The 21,955-nt window shown below is 41.1% G+C and overlaps 1 protein-coding gene across 6 annotated transcripts in view; it reads left to right on the top strand.

The window, feature by feature from the left end:
- NPHP3 (nephrocystin 3) overlaps positions 1-21,955 on the top strand; it is a 96,895-nt gene that overhangs the window by 25,413 nt on the left and 49,527 nt on the right. For all 6 annotated transcript variants that reach the window (XM_032235160.1, XM_032235159.1, XM_032235158.1 and 3 more), the window contains exons 7-13: positions 414-561; positions 3,778-3,852; positions 4,671-4,850; positions 9,239-9,342; positions 15,114-15,228; positions 16,671-16,814; positions 17,351-17,448. In XM_032235160.1, the coding sequence (XP_032091051.1) occupies positions 414-561; positions 3,778-3,852; positions 4,671-4,850; positions 9,239-9,342; positions 15,114-15,228; positions 16,671-16,814; positions 17,351-17,448 (864 nt within the window). The remainder of the gene's footprint in view (positions 1-413; positions 562-3,777; positions 3,853-4,670; positions 4,851-9,238; positions 9,343-15,113; positions 15,229-16,670; positions 16,815-17,350; positions 17,449-21,955) is intronic.

Below are 21,955 nucleotides of genomic sequence, written 5' to 3'. Positions count from 1 at the left end.
TCATTCCAGCGACTGCAACAGGAAAAAAAAATGCAGAATTGTCAGCATGCTGCCTTGTCACAATCAGTGGTAGCAAGCTGTTAAATTCAACAGAGAAATTATGACTTAGCAACCTAATAGCATCATCATCATCATTATTATTGTTGTTGTTATGAAGAGGCAAATGTGGAAATTGCTGTTGAACTTAAAATGATCTGGCTACCCTTTTAGCTTCATTCTTTGTAAAATTATTATTTGTAGTAGTTACTTATAGAGCAGATCAATTTTTGCTCTTGGTTTTTAAAAATGCATGACATTTGTACTCATAAAGTTTGACTATTTTGATTGGAGTTTTTAGAAAAATACAATATTGGGGCTAACACCGTTTACTGCAGCAAAGTATTATAGCACAAGAATGCTGATTTCTAATTTAGGCATCTACTAAATGAGTGTGAAGAAGCATTTTTGAAAAACCCTGAAGGGAAACCTCGGCTCATTTACCACCGACTCGAAGATGGTCAAGTCAGTTCAGATTCTGTGCAGCAATTAATTGAGCAAGTTCGTTTTGTGAATAAAGCAAAGGTAACGAGGCAAACTATCTACATAAGTGGAGCATTTACTGTGATTGCTTTCTTTTTGTTTATGTAACATAGTTGTAATAGATGGTATTAAAGGGTTTACAGATTATTTATTTATTTATAGTGTTTAAAATACCAAATAAATTTAACAGTTAACATATAGAAATTTAGCAATAAATTCTCCCCTTTTACATGCTCCCTCCCATGCCCCCTCCCATATTTGGGCATATCAGTTGCTTTGACATGACACTTAATCATTTCCTTGGCTCAGCTGATACGGGAGGAGAGCTTGTGGCTTAGAGGCTAACACAACTGCCTAACATGTAAAAACAGCCCAGGTTTGAATTCCTGTAAGGGTATGACTAGCTGATGAGAGCTAAATAGCTTAAAATAGATTTATACTAGTCTCCCTTTATTTATTTATCACCACAAATGCAACAAACACAAACACACACACACACAGAGAGAGAGAGAGAGAGAGACAGACTGTGTTTCCCTGAAAATAAGACAGGGTTTTATTTTCTTTTGATCCCCAAAATACGGCCTTGGCCTTATTATCGGGGTGGGTGGGTTATTTTTTGGCAGGTGGGGTAGGCGAGAAGCGAGACATGACTCTTACCTTTCCAGCTCCATCGCATTCCTCGCCATTGTGTCCAGGGAAACATTAAAAAAAACCCTTCTCGCAAGTTGAATCAAACTTCTCAAACTCGCAAGAGTTTTTACAAGATGCTTTTTACAAGATGCTTCCCTAGACACAATGGTGAGGAACACGATGGACCTGCCAGCACTGTCTTACCAGACACTGACAGCTCCGTTGCGTCTCTTGGCCAGTCTGTGCAGGGAAACACTTTGCATGGTAAAACAAAACTTCTCATGAGTGCGAGCAATTAACCTCTCAAACGTTTTCTTTACCATGCAAGGTGTTTCCTTGCACACAGACTGTGAGAGAAACACAACGGAGCTGCCAGTCTCTGGTAAGATATACGTCTCATGGCCCAACACTTCCCACCCCGCCCCAATGGCAACAGCATCCTGGTTGCTTTCCTTCCCTGTCATCTTTTTATTGAGAGGGGGGCAGGTGGGGCAGGGGAGAAGCAAGGCACACGTCCTAGCAGTACGTGAGACTTGCAGCTCCATTGCATGCCTCACCGTTTTGTTCAGGGAAGCACCTTGTAAAAAAAAAACTTGCCAGTTCAAAAAGCTTGATTGAACTCATGAGGATTTTTTTACAAGGTTCTTCCCTGAACAAAACATCGAGGAACACGATGGAGCTGCAAATCTCAGGTACCACTAGGACACACACTTCGCTTCTCTCCTGCCCCACCTGTCACCCCTCTCGCTAAATAGACGGCGGGGAAGGGAAGCAGCCTGAGTGCTGTTGCCATTGGGGCAGGGTAGGAGGTGCTCTATTTGCATGGCAAGGAATTGGGCATGAGGCGTGTTGCTGGCTTGCTGCTGGCTTGCTGCTCTTTTTGCGGCGGGCCCTCTTTTTGCCCGTCCATCAGCCTTACCGATAGGTATAGAAAGGGTGTGTGGGGCATATCCCCACTTTTCTCCCCCTCCAGCCTCACCTCCTCAACTCGGTTGTTTGCATGTAAATCAACCAGTGGAAATGGTGGGGACTGGTTGTGTTTAAGTAGTTGGGGGGGGGTATTTTTTTTTGGGGGGGGGTATTTTAGTACATGCCCTGAAAAGCCCAATTGGGCTTATTATCAGGACATGTCCTATTTTTGCAGAAACACATTATATATACACACATACCATGAACATACAGAGAAGAAAGAAGTAAAAACTCCCATGTTTAGTTAAACTAAACATTACACTAATCTTTAAATCCCTTTGTTAACCATCTGTTATTGTATTTAGTGCGTACAAAGTCTACAAACAGTTTCCAGGCTCTTACAAGTCTGTCTAGTCCATAATCTCAAATCAAAGCAGTTAATTTCAACACTTATTAGAAATCCCTTTATACATTTTTGTTAGTCTACCTGGGGTCAAATGCCAATGATACATCATTTTATATAAAAAAAATCAAGCTATAATTTAATATAATTTTAAATCCAGATTACCCTTTTTATTCCCACTGAATGTAAAATGCTGCCTCTAGAAAGCTAAAGATATAGTTTGTAACTGAATGTCCATCATTATAGCATATCAAATTCTAACAGAGGATATTTACTGTATATACTCGAGTATAAGCCTAGTTTTTCAGCCCACTTTTTGGGCTGAAAAAAGCCGCCTCGGCTTATACTCGAGTCAGTGAAAAATTTGCCCGAAATGGAGGAGAAAAAGGGGCGGGGCCATGCCGCTGGGTGACACTCGTGAATGGCCCAGTGCCCCTGTGAGTTTCCCCTCCCTCTGTGTCAGTTTGCCGCGCAGCGCGCACCGCACCATCCCCCCTCCTCACGTTCTAATGTAATGCAGGGCTGTCTTACGATTCCCCTTCCTCCCCCTCCTGCCGCTCTGCAACGATGTCCCACCTCCTCCTTGTTATGGCAAGCAGCCACATAGCGATGTCCCACCTCCTCTGGTACAGTGATCCAATGATAGGAATCACTGTACCGTGTGTCATAGGAGGCGGGACATCGCTCCCGCGGCTGCACGGGACATCATCATCACAGCGGGACATCAGCATCATGAGGTGAGTGAAGTATTTCATTGAATACACCGCTAGTTTACTGTTTTTCTTTGAAATAAATATTCAAAAACATTATTGGTATCTATTTTTATTTTTGAAATTTACCGGTAGCTGCTGCATTTCCCACCCTAGGCTTATACTCGAGTCAATAACTTTTCCAGTTTTTTGTGGTAAAATTAGGTGCCTCGGCTTATATTCGGGTCGGCCTATACTCGAGTATATACGGTATTAGGGGAAATATAGTGGCACAATTATCTAATAAGGAGGTATGTACTAATCAAAATGTGTTTAGATTTATGCTTTTAAAAAAGTACATTGATATAGAAAATAAGTATATCTTGAACTTCTTTTTTGTGCATCGCTAATTTTATTTTATGTCTAAATAACATAGGCTTTACTCAGGCTTTTTATATGGAGTCTGGGTATTTGATGCTTATTTTAAGAATTGTGGGAAACTGGCCTTCGTTATAAGTATGTAAATTTTGTTCAATATAAAACTAGCATTATAAATCTTTCTGTTATTAAATCTTGTCAGCTGTAAGGTGACATAATCTTTTAATGATGATTTCTTTTCTCCCTAAGATCATCAACCACATGGGAGGATTAGAGGAAGGAGCATATGAAGTATATAATTATGTGGAAAAGATTATAAAACAGGTATTACCCTTTGTCTCTTGCCTTGAAGATTATGTGATGGAAAAGCAGCATATAAATGTTCTAATTCTTTTTTAATTGTAGCACATTCACTTAGATTTCTTGATTTTGTTTTCATAAGTCAGAACATTTAATTATGCCTTTGAATTTTACATCTAAAATACTTTAAATTTCATATAAAGCATTAATAGCATGAAAGTGTTTACAAATTCAATCATCATGTCAGTATAATTATCCTAAAAAGCATTTTATGCTAAATGCTTATTGACTATTTTCTGCTATCAGATGTTTGACTAGATCACTTCAATATTTATCTTTCAAAAACTGAGTATCTTGTCAATATTTTGAAAATACCTTGTTTATCTGCAAGTTTTTCTGAAGATTTTAAAATGTTTATAACCTAATGCTTTAGTTTCTGGGACAGCATAGTTAGTATAGTATTAAAATACAGAATTTTCTGTTCCAGGAATGGGTAAGATGACAGCTAAGGTAATCCTTTGTTAATTTTGTTTTTTGTTACTATTGAATACAATAAGGATACAAAACTACTTGGTTGTATGGATGATACAACAATTCCACATTGAGCAACATCTTCCCTCTTTTATCTAGTGTACTATATAGTAAACAATATTGTCTATTAAAAAAATCTTTTTTTCTCCAAGGAAGTTCCATAGTCTTCTTTCATGTGAACAAATTATGAAGAGTCCTTTTTTCATGCTGGAGAGGAATCGAGGGCCTGAAATATTGTCTTTTTAGAAACTGTCCTTAAAGAAGAATAATGATGCTTTGCTTTCATAAGATTTACTTCTATTCTCATACAGGATATATTGGTCTGTGAAGTTTCACATATAGAAAAGAAAAATGTGACTGATAATGGTGACTCTTCAATTCCTGAAGAGGAACTGTTTGGAGATGTACTATGGGATGCACATGATGAACAAGAACAAATGGAGGCTTTCCAGCAGGCATCTAATTCGACGTGTGAGCTAGGATTTGACAAAGTAAGTTCATATCCTCTGCAGGAAAGAAATGCATAAAATGTTTGTGAGTTTTTTCTTTTTCATTGTTGAAAATATAGAAAAAAAACAGATTTGAAAATAATCTTGAAGGCTTTCAAGTCTTAGATAGATGGAAGATTTGGTTTGGGAATTGATGCTAATAATTCTGTATTAAAATTTTGTGGATGTGGTTCCTGTTTCTCTCTTTGGAAATAAACTGCCGTGATGTAACTCTAGTTTATTTGTTAGAATCTGACTACTGAGATAATGCAAAATACTTCATTAGGCAGAAGTAGATTATGCAGATGGAATTTTAAGCTTCTGTGCTGAAACTTTTTAGAATAAAAAACACACTGATATTAGCACGATTTTTATTTATAGACCACAGTTGAAAGAGCAGCAGTTAAATAATATTAATTTATTAGTGTATCTTCCTTTTGTTTATTTGGCAAGGTGGATTTGATTTAAATCAAGTCAATTTAAAACAACTCAATTTAAATCATAATTTTTAAAGAGCAACTGTCATCTCTCTCCTGCAGAGGCTCCTCTGAGGAGGAGGAGGCTTCTCCTCCTCCTCTGTTGTTCCCTCACCGACAGTCGCATCTACTTTAATGAGATTGCTAGTGATGTAGCAGTGACACAACAAGGTGAGGGATCTGGCAGGCATCAGGTGAATGGATGCCCACTAACAGGCGGTGCCATGATGGATCTGAAATGACAGGTGCTCTTTAATATTACATTTATAAGCTGCTTAGAAGGTTTCACTTTCATTTTTACTGCTTGCCCTTCCTCCTCACACTTAGAGTCTGGTGGTACAGATGAATTTCTCTTCAAACAATCATACAGTGTACATAAATTTGCAAAACAATGGGATAAAGGAATATTCTCTTTGTTTTATTATTTATCTCATGGTTACTGTGAAATTGTGTGAATCTCATGGTCATGTGATCAAAATTTAGACACTTTATGAAAACTGTGTGTCCCAGGATCATGTGACCGCCTTTTGTAATCTGACAAGCAAAGCCAATGGGGAAACCAGATTCATTTAACAACCATATTATTAACTTAACAGCTGCAGCGATTCACTTAACAAATGTGGCAAGAAAAGTTGTAATGTGGGGCAAAGCTCATTTAAAATTGTCTTATTGAACAACAGAAATTTTGAGCTGGATTGTGGTTTTAAGTTGAAGACTATATTTAAATCTAGACGGACCAAGAAGAAGGCCTTCTCTGTGATAGCTTACTTTCTGGAACATCATCCCCACAGAAATAAGTTTGGTCCCCATTTTGAAACTTTCACAAGACAGGATTTTGCCAAAGGGCCTGGGAAACCCAGAGTGGGTTGTTGCCCATCAAGAGGCTTATTTTATTGACTGTTGTCACCATGGGGTGGATGTTATTCTTTTTTATTGTTATTCATTGGAATTTTATCTTTGTAAGCTGCCCACAATTACTGAGAGTGAGTTGGCCATATACATTTTCTTAAATAGACAATTGAGGATAATAATAATTCCAAATGAAGAACCCAAGCTAATAAATAATACATTAGTGTTTTATGCCATTTAATGCTATGATTAGTATTTAGAATGTACTGATGCAATATTCTTATGCATTTATATGAAGTTGGTTTAAACTGGTAGTGTTGAATTTAAGCTATTAGCTGTAGAGGATTTTTTGTTTTGTCATTAATCTTCTATTTGCAGGGAAAACAAGCTTACATTCTGTAGCGAATTTCATGTGTAAGACTAAGCCAGAATTTTTAAGTTAAACTTTTCTTGTCTGACAACTCACACTGTGTTTCCCTGAAAATAAGACAGGGTTTTATTTTCTTTTGACCCCTGAAATAAGCACTTGGCCTTATTTTTAGGGAGATTTCATATTTTTGAGGTGCAAGAGGCGGCAAGCATGGTCACCTCATGGCTGCTGCTATATTGCAATATTTTTGGGGAGAGCTTATTTTGGGGGGAGGGCTTATTTTAGGGCACGTGCTCAAAAGCCTAATTGAGCTTATTATCTGAGGAGGTCTCATAGTTATCATAGTTTATTCCCAATTTAAGGGTGACAAAATGACAGCTTTTCATAATATTTCAGCATACAATTTATTAATTGGAAGAGATCCCACAGGTGGTTTAGTCTAGTCCCTTACTCAGTGCAAGAATACCACTCCTATTAGCAAACTACTCATACGAAGTATTTTTGCTGCAGGCTGTTAAATTGCTTAAGAGCTCTTAACATTGGAACATTTTTCCTAGTATTCAAATAGAATATCTTCTTCTATATCTATTGGTTCTTGTCTTGGGCTTATCTTAACAGATAATATATCTGTCTCCTCTTGAATATGACAGCATTTAAATATTTTTATGTTGCTATAATATTTCATATTAATGTTCTGTTTTACCTTGCATATTTAACTATTGCTTACGCACTGGTAACTCTTCTCTGACCTCACTTCAGTTTCTCTATGTCCCTTTTAAAGTCCAGAACTGAACTTATTATTCCAAATAATGGGATATCTGGAGATCTGTAATAATGCACATTATCTGTAATAACACACATCTAATAATTCTGAGTTCCTATCAGTCTATTAAGAATTCATATTTATTTTAATGGAACAATTAATCTGTTTTGTGTATATATTTATTTTGTAACCTTGGGGTTCAGGTTGGGCAGTGTTCAGCTTGGTCAGCATTGAATACAATGGAACTTTTACCTTTTATATTCGCATATATCTTTTAATGTATATTATAACTGCATTGGTCTACCATGTTTGTTGATGGTCAACTAATGATCTACTCTTAGATCTTTTTCAAACTATGCTGCCAAGCCAACTCTCCCCAGTTATGCACTTACCATTCGATTTTCCATTCTCAAAAGAACGTACTGTGATTGTATCAAGTATCATGTATCATCAATAAAATTCAAAGTTTTACTGTATATCTTTTAGGGTTTTTTCATAGAACAAGTGTCAATGGTATAAAAAAGATTCATATAAAAAGAAGAATATTCTGTTCCAGAATAAAGTAATAATAAAGTAATATTTATAAGTAGAGTTAAAAATACTTCCTGAAGTATGCAGGATACTGTATCAACCATACAGCACCGTGCTGACCTCCAGACCTTCTGAGAAAAATCATTTTTGTAGTTCAAGGGCAAAAGCTTTTGTTATTTCATATGTGATAGGCAGAACAACACTTGCTATATATATCTGGAAAGGGCAAAAATATTTTTTTGTAACCAATCAAACAAAGACAAAATCATACTTAAGAAATGAAAAAAAATCAAAGAGAATTATTCAAACGTCTGCAGAGCAAAGACATTCTTATGAATCACCTACACAAGACTATCACTATGCTTGCATAATGGTGAGGCTGAGCAGAAAGAACAAACAATTTACATTGTTGCTATATAGTGTGAAAATACTAAATCAAAAGCAACAAATCACATAGCCTATAGCTATACCCTATGAAGGTGGTTTAAATATTAATTATCTGATTCATTAACGGCCTATTTTTATAGAACCCTCATATTTTTATAAAAACAAAAGTAATCTTTGAATTATGTAGTTTGAGTACACTCTAGCACTGCATAACTATTTTTTCCTTAATATATTATTCCTGGAATGAAAAAAAGAGATAGTTGAAGTGTTGGGAAAGAATAAGAGAGTTGCAATTTCACTTTGTAAAATTCAGTTAATTAAGGTCAGGATATTAGAAAATAAGTCTTGTCTCAAAGTACTCTAAAACTTAATTGATTTGGTAACCCCCACACACTAAATTGTACCATCCTTCAATTTTTCATGCTGTTCAAACCAGTGAGGATTGTAATTGATCAAACGTAAATCAGGACTATGATCATGTTCAATAATGGTTATGGTCAGTAAATTCTGTTTTAGCTTTTTTATTTCATTCGTCACATTTAGAAATTTCCCATATCCTCACAGAGGGAATCTGGGTAGTGTACAAATAAAATTTAATTAAAAGACAATAAAAATATAAAATGAATGTAAAATTGTAAAGGAGAGACAAAGGTAGTTAAAATTTGACATTAAAAGTTAATTAAAAGGTGGGAGGGTATGTAGGTTCTAACAAGCCTCACAGGTGTTTGCTCTTCTCTATGCCCCAAACAAGAATGCAGATTTTTTTGAAAAGCCAAGCAGCTTCAGCTGTTAGGGGAAGAATGTTTCAAAGGGCAGGGGTAACACCAGTCTCTTCCTAGCTCCTTCCAGTCATAATCTTTAATTAACAGGATCCTTTATGCCAATATTTTATATGCACATAAATTAATATGTAAAAGACTATTTTTTGGATGAACACAGCTTTATAATCAAGTAAATGTAAATATTTGAACTTAACTCAACAATTATTTATTATATTGTGTTGTTTCATTTACAGTATTATGAAAGTCTGAATGATTTTGTGGCAGCCCCTGCACCAATTCCACCCCTCCTTGTAACTGGACAGCCAGGCTCCGGAAAATCTCTTCTTTTATCAAAATGGTATTATAGATATTTTTTTTAAAAAATCTGTATTTCTAGAAACTGTACATTTAAAAAAAATGTTTCCCTCCAACAAATACCAAACTGTACGTGTATGTTCAGATATGCATTCATACTAGATTTCATTTTTAAATCCTCCTTTAGTAGTCACTTCATTACACAGATATAACATACTAGATCAGTTGACATAGTATTAATGAATCACTACACCTCCTGCACATGTGTGAGTTCCGAATGGCTGCCAGGCTTTTTCGCTCTGAAGCGACTCGGCGAAAAAGCACTGGAGAGTCTTTGAAACCGGCTGCAAAATCATCTGAAAAGGTCCCCTGGGATGACTGGAACCCAAGGAACACAAGGAGCTAGATATCCGGAAGAGTTACCATTCCTGGGCAACCCAGGACTACGCGATCCTCGGTTCTGAACTACCCGCGCTGCACGGAGAGGAAGATGGCGGCACCGTGCTGCTGACAGTGGCGTTTTTTATACTGACTTGGGCGACTACAGTGCCTTTTGCTTTGCTGGGTGATTGGTGAGCCTTGGGGACTCTATCTAACCCCTATTATCAATTATTATCGCTCCGGAGAGGCGGGGATCGATCTGAACTAGACTGGACTGGGATTGGGCAGATCAGGCGGCTGGCTGGCTTGCCGCCGCCGCGGCCCTCCTTAAACACTCCCCCCCTCTCTCCATTTTGCTCGGCCCTCTCGTCGACGCTGCCTCTTTCCTTGTGTGTTTGGGCTTTCTTTTGGCGAGCCTTTCCCTTTGCTTGCCTTCGTTGCTGCGGAGTCTCCTCTTGTTTTCCCCTGCCTAGCATCTGGTCCTCCATTCTTGGCCTTTGACCATCTGACCTTGGCCTTTGAATCATCAGACCTCCAACCACATTGCCACCCGTCACTGCCCCTGGAACACTGACTTGGATAGCGGCCATTTAATACAACTTTAGGGCGCCATGGACTGTGTATTCATGGGGCATTGTTTTGCGGAAGGAGTGATGGAGGATGGCAGAAATACGGGTGGGGATTCAACTTTTTATCAACCAATGCACTCCCCCTCTCTTTCGATCCTTTCTAGCCACCCCCAGACTTTGGATCCTCTCAGGCCCATAGGAGAGGTTTAAGGTTTAAGGTTTAAGGTTTATTAACAGTCCCCCGCATATCACCTATATACCACCTATGGACTGTTGTTGGCTGTTGTTTTGGACTACACCGTGATCTGGAGGGGGTGAGATTGCAAAGTTACCACTTGTTTCAAGCTGGTGCTTATGCCCTTCCCCCCTCCATCTGCAGCCACCTCACCCAACACAGACTTACGAACCTTGGCCTTTGGGATTCTTCTCGGGACTTAGAAGAAGGGAGAGGGGCAGAATGCCATCATTCCATCTACCCTCTATTTTACAATCGCCCACCCAATCACGTTTTTTTTTTGGACCTTTGACTTTGGGTGCTTTTTGGAACCTGAGGAAGGGAGAGGGGCGGAGCAGCTCTCCCTCCTCTTTCTGCGCCACTGACTATCTTAACCGTACTTGCTCAGGGCTCCGCACATTTTAGGAATGTAGTGTGAATGGTGTGCCTGGCTGATGTTTGTACCCACTTTTTTTTAACCCCATATTGTTGTATTTTTTGTGCTTAATTAACATACGTGGGGAATGCATGGATGAGTGGCTGTGTATGTATGAGAGGATTGAGAGTACAGCCTGGTGCCCCCTCCACTGAGTGCTATTGCAGAAGTGGTAGGGGGCCCAGGCCTACCTCCCGTCCCAGAATGAGTGACAAAAATCGCCTGCTGTATGGAGCGGAGGCTGTGGGAGGGGATATGGGGTCTACGGGTGCGGGGGTGGGCAAGAGCATTACGGTCACTATGGGGAGAGGCAGGTACAACAGGAACTTCAGAGCTACCCATTACCGGGGAAGGAGGGTTCGCTACATCACAGAGATCCCTCCTTCCGGCCCTGCTAGTTCCACTCCACGGCCAGATGGCGAGAACTGTCAGGGCCTTGGTCTCAGGCTGTTGTTGCTAAATGCCAGGTCTGTGGTTCACAAAGCTCCCCTTGACCTAATTTTAGATGAGGGGGCAGACCTGGCATGTATTACTGAAACCTGGCTGGGCCCGGAGGGAGGAGTCCCTCTCACTGAAATGTGCCCAGAAGGATGTCAGGTGCTTCATCAGCCGCGACCCCAGCGAAGGGGTAGGGGAGTGGCTGTCATTGTCCAAAGGTCTTTAGTTCCTCGTAGGATCCCTGCTCCGGAGCTTGTCGGGTGTGAGTGCCTGTTGATGAAGTTGGACCTTGGTGGTCAAGTGGGTCTGTTGCTAACGTACCTACCTCCCAACAGCGTTGCAACAGCCCTCCCCTCGCTCCTCGAGTCAGTAGCCGAGTTGGCGGTAGAGTTCCCCAGGCTTATGGTTCTGGGGGATTTCAACCTGCCTACACTTGGTGAACACTCTGACGGGGCGCAGGAGTTCATGGCTTCCATGACAGCCATGGACTTGACCCAAGTAATTCGGGATTCGACTCATTCAGCGGGTCACACGCTTGACCTCTATTCCTTTCAGAGCAGTGGAGATATGATCTAGAGTTGAAGGGCATTAAAACCTTGCCCTTGTCATGGTCTGATCACTTCCTACTGAGGCTTGACATTCGGAAACCAATCCCCCACTGTAGGGAGGGGGAACCGATTAAGTGGTTCTGCCCCAGGCGCCTGATGGACCCTATGGGATTTCAGACGGCACTTGGAGAAATACCTGACACTATCGTCCACAATCTGGTGGAGTTCTTAGTCGCTGCCTGGAATACAGCGGCGGTGGGGGCTCTAAACCGGATTGCGCCTTTGCGACCTCTCCGAGGCAGCAGATCCAGGAGGGCCCCTTGGTTTACCGAGGAACTCCGGGAGATGAAGCGCCAAAAGAGATGCCTAGAGCAGTGCTGGGGGGCCAGTAAATCTGAGTCAGACCGAGCACTGATGAGAGCCTTTATCAGAGCCTATCTCATGGCAATACGGGTGGTGAAATGTTCGTATTTTGCCGCCCTTATTGCATCCGCTGAATCGCGCCCAGACGCCTTGTTTAGAATAACCCGCTCCCTCTTGAAAGGGAGGGATGCGGATGACCCTTTACAAGGTAGAGCTGAGGAATTTGTTCAGTATTTAACGGATAAAGTCACTCAGATTCGGACAGAGCTGGACTCCAATTGCACGGTACCAGCTGAGGTACCGGGGGAAGGTCTTGAGCATACTTTATGGATTGAGTTTCAACTTGCTTCTCCTGAGGAAGTGGACAAGGCCATGGGAGTGGTGAGTGCCTTCACTTGTATACAGGACCCGTGGCCCTCCTGGCTGGTCTCGATCAGCAGGGAGGTGACACGCGGCTGGATCCGGACAATAGTTAACACCTCTCTCCGGGAGGGAATTTTCCAGCCCCTCCTAAAGGATGCGGTGGTGAGACTCCTCCTGAAGAAACCATCTCTGGACCCAGCCATTTTGAGCAACTATCATCCAGTCTCCAACCTGCCCTTTGTTGGGAAGGTTGTTGAGAAAGTGGTGGCCTCTCAACTCCGACGGTCCTTGGATGAAACTGATTACCTGGATTCCTTTCAGTCGGGTTTCAGGCCTGGTTACAGCATGGAAACTGCTTTGGTCGCACTGATCGATGATCTCTGGCGAGCCAGGGATAGGGTTCACCCCTCTATCCTTGTGCTCCTTGACCTCTCAGCGGCCTTCAATACCATCGACCATGGTATCCTTCTGCGACAGTTGCGGGAGGTGGGAGTGGGAGGCACCGTCCTTCAGTGGTTCGCCTCCTACCTCTCGGACAGGTCGCAGTCGGTGTTGGTCAGAGGACAGAGGTTGACCCCAAGGCCCCTCAACTATGGGGTGCCGCAGGGTTTGGTCCTGTCCCCCCCTCCTATTTAACATCTACATGAAGCCGCTGGGTGAGATCATACGCCGGCACGGGATTAAGTACCACCAATACGCGGACGATACGCAGTTGTATCTGTCCGCCCCGTGCCAACTCAGCGAAGCAGTAGAAGTGATGTGCCAGTACCTGGAGGCTGTTAGGGTCTGGATGGGAGCAAACAAGTTGGCACTCAATCCAGACAAGACCGAGTGGCTTCTAATGTTCCCTCCCAAAGATTGGCCAAGTATTCCATCTCTCAGGCTGGGGGATGAAATTATATGCCCCTCAGAGAGGGTCCGCAATTTGGGAGTCCTCCTGGATCCCCAGCTGACTTTTGAACACCATTTATCGGCTGTGACCAGGGGGACCTTTCCCCAGGTTCGCCTGGTGCACCAATTGCGACCCTACCTGGATCGGGAGGCCCTTCAGACAGTCACTCAGGCCCTTGTGACCTCAAGACTGGATTACTGTAACGCGCTCTACATGGGGCTGCCCTTGAAGAGTGTTCGAAGACTTCAGTTAGTCCAGAACGCAGCCGCGTGAGCGATTGTGGGTGCACCCAGGTACACCCACGTCACACCTATCCTTCGTGAGCTGCACTGGCTACCCATTAGTCTCCGGACCCGCTTCAAGGTGCTGGTCGTTACCTATAAAGCCCTACATGGCATCGGACCTGGGTACCTGAGAGACCGCCTCCTGCCGATTACCTCCCATCTGATTAGATCTCACAGGTTAGGTCTCCTCCGGATTCCATCTGCCAGCCAATGTCGGCTGGCGACTCCCCGGGAGAGAGCCTTCTCTGTTGCAGCTCCAGCCCTCTGGAATGACCTCCCCGTGGATATCCGGACCCTCCCGGCCTTCCGCAAAGCCACCAAGTCCTGGCTGCGCCAGCAGGCCAGGGGGCTTGTGAAATATCCAGCCCCACGGAAACTGTGAATGTTGCGTATTTTAAAGTGTTGTTTTTGTCTATTTATCCCCTTCCCTTGTTTATTGTGAGCCGCCCGGAGTCATTCGGGAGTGGGCGGCATACAAGACAAATAAACTAAACTAAACTAAACTTTATATTATATACAATGGGCTCTGTCATAAGATTTTGTCTACCCCCCTCCATTTGTTCCATAGAGTTCTCTTGCAGAGAGTTAGCTAGGTTCTGCATATTACACATTTGTTACTTTACCACAGAATCTTCTCCATCTAGGTTTTCACGATCCTCCAACCAGCTATCCTTGTGACCATTCCTGACATTTTATCTTGGTGGGAATATTGTTCAGCAAGGAAAAGAAAAAAAAATGTTTCACCTGTGCAATGACATAATTTAGTTGCATTTTTTAGTGTCTCACTGTAATCTGTATAAAGTATACCGATACAGATATTTAAATTTTAAAATGTATATATATATATATATATATATCACTATTTACTTTCTAAGGACTGTTTGTTCATTTACCTTAACTTTAGAATTTAAACTGTTATTGATGACACCATTAAGACCAAATGCCAAAGAAACTGCAGCACAGAAGTTTAAGTCTTTTGAAAAGAATGTCAGTTCATTGGCAAAATAAGTTATATACAGAAGGTATCATATTCAATGCCTAATATTTCAAGACAAGTCTGGAAAAACTTACAGTATGAGTTCCTAGAGAGCTCCTGCCAATTATGTGACACTAAACTAAGTGGGCCAGTCCCTTAATGCAAGGATCAACAGATTTTCTTTTCCATTTTTTTGAAACAATCATTAATATCTAGTTGATAGTTCAATGTTTAAAAAATTAAATATAGCCATATAAAAAAAACTTTCCAGTATAACAACATAACCATCTATATTTTGGTAGAACTGTTTGTAGTATTTGAGTTGATAAGTATATATTTTTTCTTATTAGGATTCAATTACAGCAGAAGCATTCTCCAAATACACTCATTCTCTATCATTTTGTTGGGAAACCAATGTCCAGCAGTTCGGAGCCTACACTGATTCTTAAACGTCTCACTTTAAAAGTAGGTATATTTTACTGTGTATTAGCCTATGGGAACCACAATACTTTTTCACATAATAAAATGAGAATTCTATTTCATTATATAATGCTTAATTTTCTTTTTTATATTTTTATGCTTTCAAAAAAATATAAATATAAAAAAGAATAGAAAAAGGGATAAAATATTTAAGAGAAATTGATGAACTTGGGATTTAACAATGTCATAGAAATGAAATGTTTCAGTATAAGATTAGTTTATTAATAAGAACATATTACAATATTTTATAGTCTAAAAATCAAAATTAAGCTCTAAAATAACCATTAATATTGAGAACTGTAATTAACACAGTATAAATTACCAAGTGAGATATAATAGTAAATTAAACCGTGTTTTGATTTAAACATCTTGTAAAATTAAAATATATATTCTGTGACTGCAGAAACTCAAATTTTTGGGTACTCTCAAATCCATATGTTGTTGGAGTATAATAATTTCAAGGTTAAATTTGGGTATCTACAAATCTATATGTTGGTGGAGTATAATAATTTGAAGGTTAAATTTTATTTTAATTTGACCTTAGTATCAAATTTGCAAAAGCAAAAAATCTCCCTTTAGTATAAAGTATCAATCATAAAAAATGTATTCTACTGTCCTTTCTAGCTATCTGACTAAGGAATAAAAGTAGGCCATATTTCCTAAGTTTCTGGCTTTAGGCAAGCATAGTTTATGTTTCCCAATTGGCAGCTGTTCTGCTAGTGCATTAGCTTCTCTTAGTTTATTTGCTTATGATACTGAAAAAAAATCCTAATTGCTTGTTTTTATAGTTTCTTTGACTAGAAGGCACTTTAGAATTTCATATTAACCATTCGGTTAGAGTATAACCGTCCCCTTTCAAAGGACTAAGAATTGTACATTCTAATTTGTACATAATTTGTAATATTTGACCTTTCTTTTAAAGGTCTTAATAATAATAATAATAATAATAATTAATAATAATAATAATTAATAATAATAATGTTTCAATACTATTCTATGTTATAGTTTCAGAGTAGTATATTTTGCAGATGTATTTATGCTGCAACAAAACGACATTAAGTTTGTCATTAGGCTAAGGAAAAAGAAAATATAAAACATGCTGAGTGATTTTTATGGTTAGAATCAGTATGTCAACTAAATTATGGAACATTTAATGCCAGTTTAGTTTTGTTCTTGGCCTAAAATTATGGAATATCATATAAGCTAAATTTGGAGTTAGAGGTTATTAATTTATTATTAATTTCCTATTCCAGGCTTAGGACAGAAAGATGATAGAGTGAATTAGCCACAATTTTTTTTTCTAATATTTTTTTAAAATAAAAATCACTTCAACCAAATAAAGTCTAAAAAGATCTACTTCTTTGTTTCATTTTTAGATAAAATATTATTAAAATGAAGCATTTTTGTTTCTGTTTATTTTTTCACAGCTTATGCAAAATTCCTGGTCAGTTTCACCTACCTTATTGGAACCAGCTAAATTATTAGAAGAATTTCCTCGTTGGCTAGAAAAACTTTCTGCTCGCCAGCAAGGCAACATTATAATAATTATTGATTCAGTTGATCGGATACAGGTATAGCATTCTTTGACTTCTGCTTTTACTGAAAGATGGATTTAGAATTGTTTAGATTATTTTTTACTACTTTAAGATAATTTTTTTTGCACAATGTACTATAAACATACAGAGAAAATATATTCACATTTGTAACTGCATACGATAAGAAACCTGAATAGAACTGGGACAGAATATTGTTCTTTGTTCCTGATTACTGGATTCACATATGCTAAGCTATGATTTATTTTATATATACAGTCAAATAGTCCACATAAACACATAAAGTTTAATTATAATATTAAACATGTTTAATAATCAAAACATTGCCGGCAACTCCTAAGCTAAAACAGAATCATTATAGAGAGGCCAGGAAAAGGTCCTTTGTTCTGGAGATAGTAACTATCATATATGTAACATCAGACACATAGTTTTATGCTTTGTATGTGTGCAGTCCATTTTATGTAGGCAGCTGAAAGAAAAAAATGTAAAGGATATTTTTCAATGAGAAAAATATTACAGCATTCTGAATTTTAAATTAACTTTATGTCTCTCAGCAAGCTGAAAAGCATATGAAGTGGCTGATTGATCCATTGCCAGTGAATGTAAGAGTTGTGGTATCTGTGAATGTTGAAAGTTGTCCACAAGCTTGGAGGTAAACTTGTTTTGTTATACAATAAACTACGCTATTGAGCTGGGAAAAATCAGGCATGTTAGTTTTTATCTCAGTTGCAGACAGCAGTTAAGTACTTTATAAGAGTCATCTCTATCTGTACAGTTCATATGGCAGAATGTTTTTACTATGAATCCATGAAGACAAAAAAATTTTTTCCAGCGGTGCAGGAGGCTCCAGAAGTGGATTGTTCAATCCTTATTTGCCCAAGAGACTGAGTCAGAGCTGAAGCCACGCCTCCAACTCCCGCTTGCTGCTTCCAATTCCGACTCAGTCTTGCCCGAGAAGAGATGTATGTTTTACTTGCTCATGAGCTGGTTTTGTTCTGTTTTGTTTTGTTTCCTTTAGTGGTTAGTTTTTATTCCTTTGTTTGGTTTCCTTGGTGTAGTTGGTGCTGTCTGCTTCAACTGGATGGATAACTTGGCTTCCAAGTTGTTTTTCACCCTTTTTTATTGCAATTGTGATGCAAATGGACTGGGTGCCTGTTTGGAGGCTTTCTGGACATCAGAGAGGTGCTGCTAGCTGCACTGGTGGGTTCCATTGGCTCCGCTGTCATGCTGCTTGATCGTGCGTGGAGTGAGGCAGGCCCCTGCGATGCCGCTGGCTCTCAGAGGCTGTACCAGGCGGGTGGTGGCACTACTGGTGTGGGGACACATTGGAAGAGCATTGGCACCTTCCACATGGCAGTGGGTGAGTGCAGAGAGCCGGAGGCGCTATCAGTGTAGGCTGTGGGTGCGGTGGTGCTGCATGGCCGTGCCAGGTGTTCTTGGGGCTGTTTGCTTGCTGGGCCATTCTTCTATTGGGAGCTGCCTTTCCACGTGAGTATGAGGCCTTGGGGGTGGCCATTTTGGAAGGGTTCTGGGATGGCAGCCATGTTGGTGAGGTCCTCGTGGCGGTGGTCATCTTGTTGGTGGTGGCGGTGGCCATTTGGTTGGAGGCCACGGGGAGACGGCCATTTTGGGTGACCCTTTGAGGAGTCACGAGGGCAGCGGCCATTTTGTTTTATCATTACTGGCCACGAGGCTCATTGTGGTTGCCGGCTGTTGCGTGTACAGTCGCAGTTATTTGGAGGACGTCAGCTGGCCCTTGCTGCTTCAGCGAACCTCAGCCTCTGTGGGTGCAACTTGTTAGGAGGTGCCACAATGTCTGACTCCCCCAGTGAGAGCACCTCTGGGATGGCTTCTGCTGGTACTTCTAAGGGCTCCAGGAAGAGGAAGGCTTCCCCAGCTAGCCCTCCTATATTGGTGAAACAACCTGCCACCAGGCAGGGTGCTTAAGGGGATGGGAGATCAGAGAAGCCCAGGCATGGGGGCAAAGAGAAGGCCTCCTTGCCTACAGTGAGGTCCCCTTCTGCCTTGAGGGTGGCACCGCTATCCCCCTCCCTTTCTCCCCCCAGGATTTCTGGGTTTCCAAGGGCTGGTTCTATTTCACCCCCTCTTTTGGAGGTGGAGGACGAGGAAGGCGTTGATCTTCCTTTTTCATGCTTAGAGCTTGTTTCAAGACCAGTCCGGAGACAAAAACTGGCACCAGGGCCTGGTCATAGCCATGCTGTTGGTGAATTCGATGATTTGCCTGATAATATAGAATCTCTTATTCATCGAGTCATTGCACATGGCATAGCTGTTTAGGGGCTTTCCTCTGACCAAGCGGATGTGGAGTTGATGGAAGCCAGGCGCAGATGCATCCAGGAGCTGGTTGCTCATTCGGACAGAGCGCAGGGAGAGGTGTCTCCATTGAGGAGCGAGGTTTCGGTCCAGGAGGAAAAGGAGTAGAAGGAGATGGAGCTTTCTGATGATGAAGGTTTGGCACCCGATGTCCCCACGTTTGTGGGTTTGTTTCCTTGCTGTTCAAGACCAGAAGTACTGCAGCTGTCGAGACGGAGGCTGACAAGCTGAAGGAGAAGGAGTTGGCGATTGAGGCTTCGACATCAAAGAAGGCTCCGTGGAAGTGGGGTTTCTTCGTGGAGCCTGCGGCACGGAAGGAGGAAATTCCTGCACCGAAGCTATTTCTGGATGTCATTCAGAAGCAGTGGGCCAAGCCAGGTACCTTCCCCACCCCAGGTGGTAATGACAGGTGCTTCAATAATGCGGAGCCTGATTTTTTTCAAGCTCTGCACAGGATGCTCATGTGGCTGCCTTGGCATCCCCGGCACCCATGGTAGCTAGTGATGTGACAGACAACTTAAAGGCGGAAGATAAGAGGACTGAACTTTGTGTAAGACCTTTCTTGCAGCAACATGGGCGATTAAGGCTGCCTTCTTTGTATCCTTATTCAACCGTGCCATGCTGATGTGGCTTAAACAGATGCAGGAGCATGTGCTGCACATGACATGAGGTTGCTACAGGATATCAGCAAGGTCATCGCTGTGACACAGTTTTCGGCTGATGCGACCCTGAATAATGCCAAGTTTGCCTCCAGAGCTCTTTCCTCTTCTGTTTCAGCTAGAAGGATGATGTGGCTCCGGAATTGGCAGGCGGTCGCTAAGGCAAAGTGGAGGCTGGCAGCAGGCCCATATACGGGGAAGAATCTGTTTGGTGAAATCTTGTACCCGATTCTTATTGAGGATAAGAACAAATGTAAGGTTTTGCCTGCCACGACTAAGACACAGGAACATAGGTTTATACCTTGCACGTGTAGGACGCCCTATAGGAGTGCTGATACTGATTATCATTACCAGCCTAGAGGATTTCAGTTGCGTCAGGACAGGGGGCATGATAGGTCTTCATACACGGATAGGTCCTGGTTTCAGCCCCAGAGTGAGCGGCCCTTTCGGGGGGGGGGGCAGATGCCTCTTCCACAGGAATAAATGAGTGGGCCTCGGTGGCCCCCATTGGTAGCCAGTTGGCGTTGTTTGCCAACTGGTGGGAGAGCATTATATCAGGTCTCTGGGTCCTCGCTACTGTTAGATTTGGACTATGGCTGGACCTTTGCAAAAACGGGGTACACAGAGGGTTTGGGAGAGCTGCAGAGTGCTCCTGGGGGCTGGGGAGGGCAAAACCTTTTTTTTTCTTGTTTACCTCTTCTAAATCTTGGTGCATCTTATAATCTAGTGCATCTTAAAGTATGAAAAATACTGTAGATGCTCCTGAATTGTAACACTTCAGGATGCAAGTGGGAGATGTGTTTACATATGAAAAAAGTTCATTTGTATATTATTCTTGACAATAAGAATGAAGCCTTGATTGGTCTTTATAGAATTATCAATGACTTGCAAACTATCCACCAGGAGGGTTTTTTCATTGTGATAGCGGATTTCAATCATATTAACTTGAAAGCAGCCCTCCCTAGTTTCCATCAATATGTGGACTTTACCACTAGGGGTGGGGACATCCTGGACTTAGCTTACTCTGACATTGATAAAGCATTTAAGGCTGCCCTCACCTTCTTTTTGGCTCCTCAGATCCTCTGTGATGCTTATGCCAGCATATAAGTCTTTATTAATTAGAGAGAGACCAATTAGAAAACAAGTGAATGTGGCCAGCAGGAGCTATGGAAGCTCTGCAAGATTAATTGAAACATATTTAATTGAAACTTATTTAAAGAGGCTGCAATGAATGGACAATATACTGATGTGAATGAATATACTTCTACTGTGTCTGCTTATATGCAAAAACATGTGAGGATGACAGTGTTCTTAAGACTTTTGTCATACAAGCAAAGCGAAATCTTGGATATCTCAGAAGGTCCATGTGATGTTGAAAGTGAGAAACACCAGTTTCAAATCAGGTGATGTCACAGCACTTAGAATAGCAAGAGCTGATTTGAGATGTGTTATAAAAACAATAAAGCAGGCCTATAGTCAAAAAGTACAGAATTTTTTTCAAGATCCTATGGATCTGAAACATATGTGGCAAAGTATTTGGATTATTATGACACCCTGACATGTAAGGGTGACACGGGTTCACTAAACAAGCTAAATATGTTTTTTGGATGGTTTGAGGCCACAAACAATGTTCTAGCAAGGAAGACCGTTCCCCTCCCTGATGAGCAGGCACTCAGGTTTGATACAACTGCTGTTCAGGAGGTCCTGCAGAAAGTCAATACTCGAAAAGCTGTGGATCTTGATAATATCCCTGGGCAAATAGTGTGTTGACCAGCTGGCCACTGTTCTCACAGGCACCTTCAGTTTCTTGTTGCATCAGGCCATGTTTCCATCATGTTTTAAGGCTGCCATCATTGTACCCCCAAAAATTATTACTACATGCCTTAATGATTACCATGAGTTACACTCACTTCCATTATGATAAAGTGTTTTGAGAGATTGGTGAAGGACTATATGGTTTCTGCCTTCCCCCTACATTGGATTTGTTATATTTTGCCTATTGGAAGAACCGCTCTATAGATGATGCTCTTTCCTATGTGCATAATCTTCCATTGGCACCTGGAGGAGAAGAATACTCATGTGCGAATGCTATTTATTGGTTTTAGTTTGGTGTTCCAACACAATCATTCCTCAGCATTTGGTGAACAAACTGAGCCTATTAAGTTT

This window comes from Thamnophis elegans, chromosome Z (genome assembly GCF_009769535.1).
Source record: "Thamnophis elegans isolate rThaEle1 chromosome Z, rThaEle1.pri, whole genome shotgun sequence".
NCBI lineage: Eukaryota > Metazoa > Chordata > Lepidosauria > Squamata > Colubridae > Thamnophis > Thamnophis elegans.
Note: the sequence above shows the minus strand (reverse complement) of the source record. Positions and strands in the feature narration are given on the sequence as shown.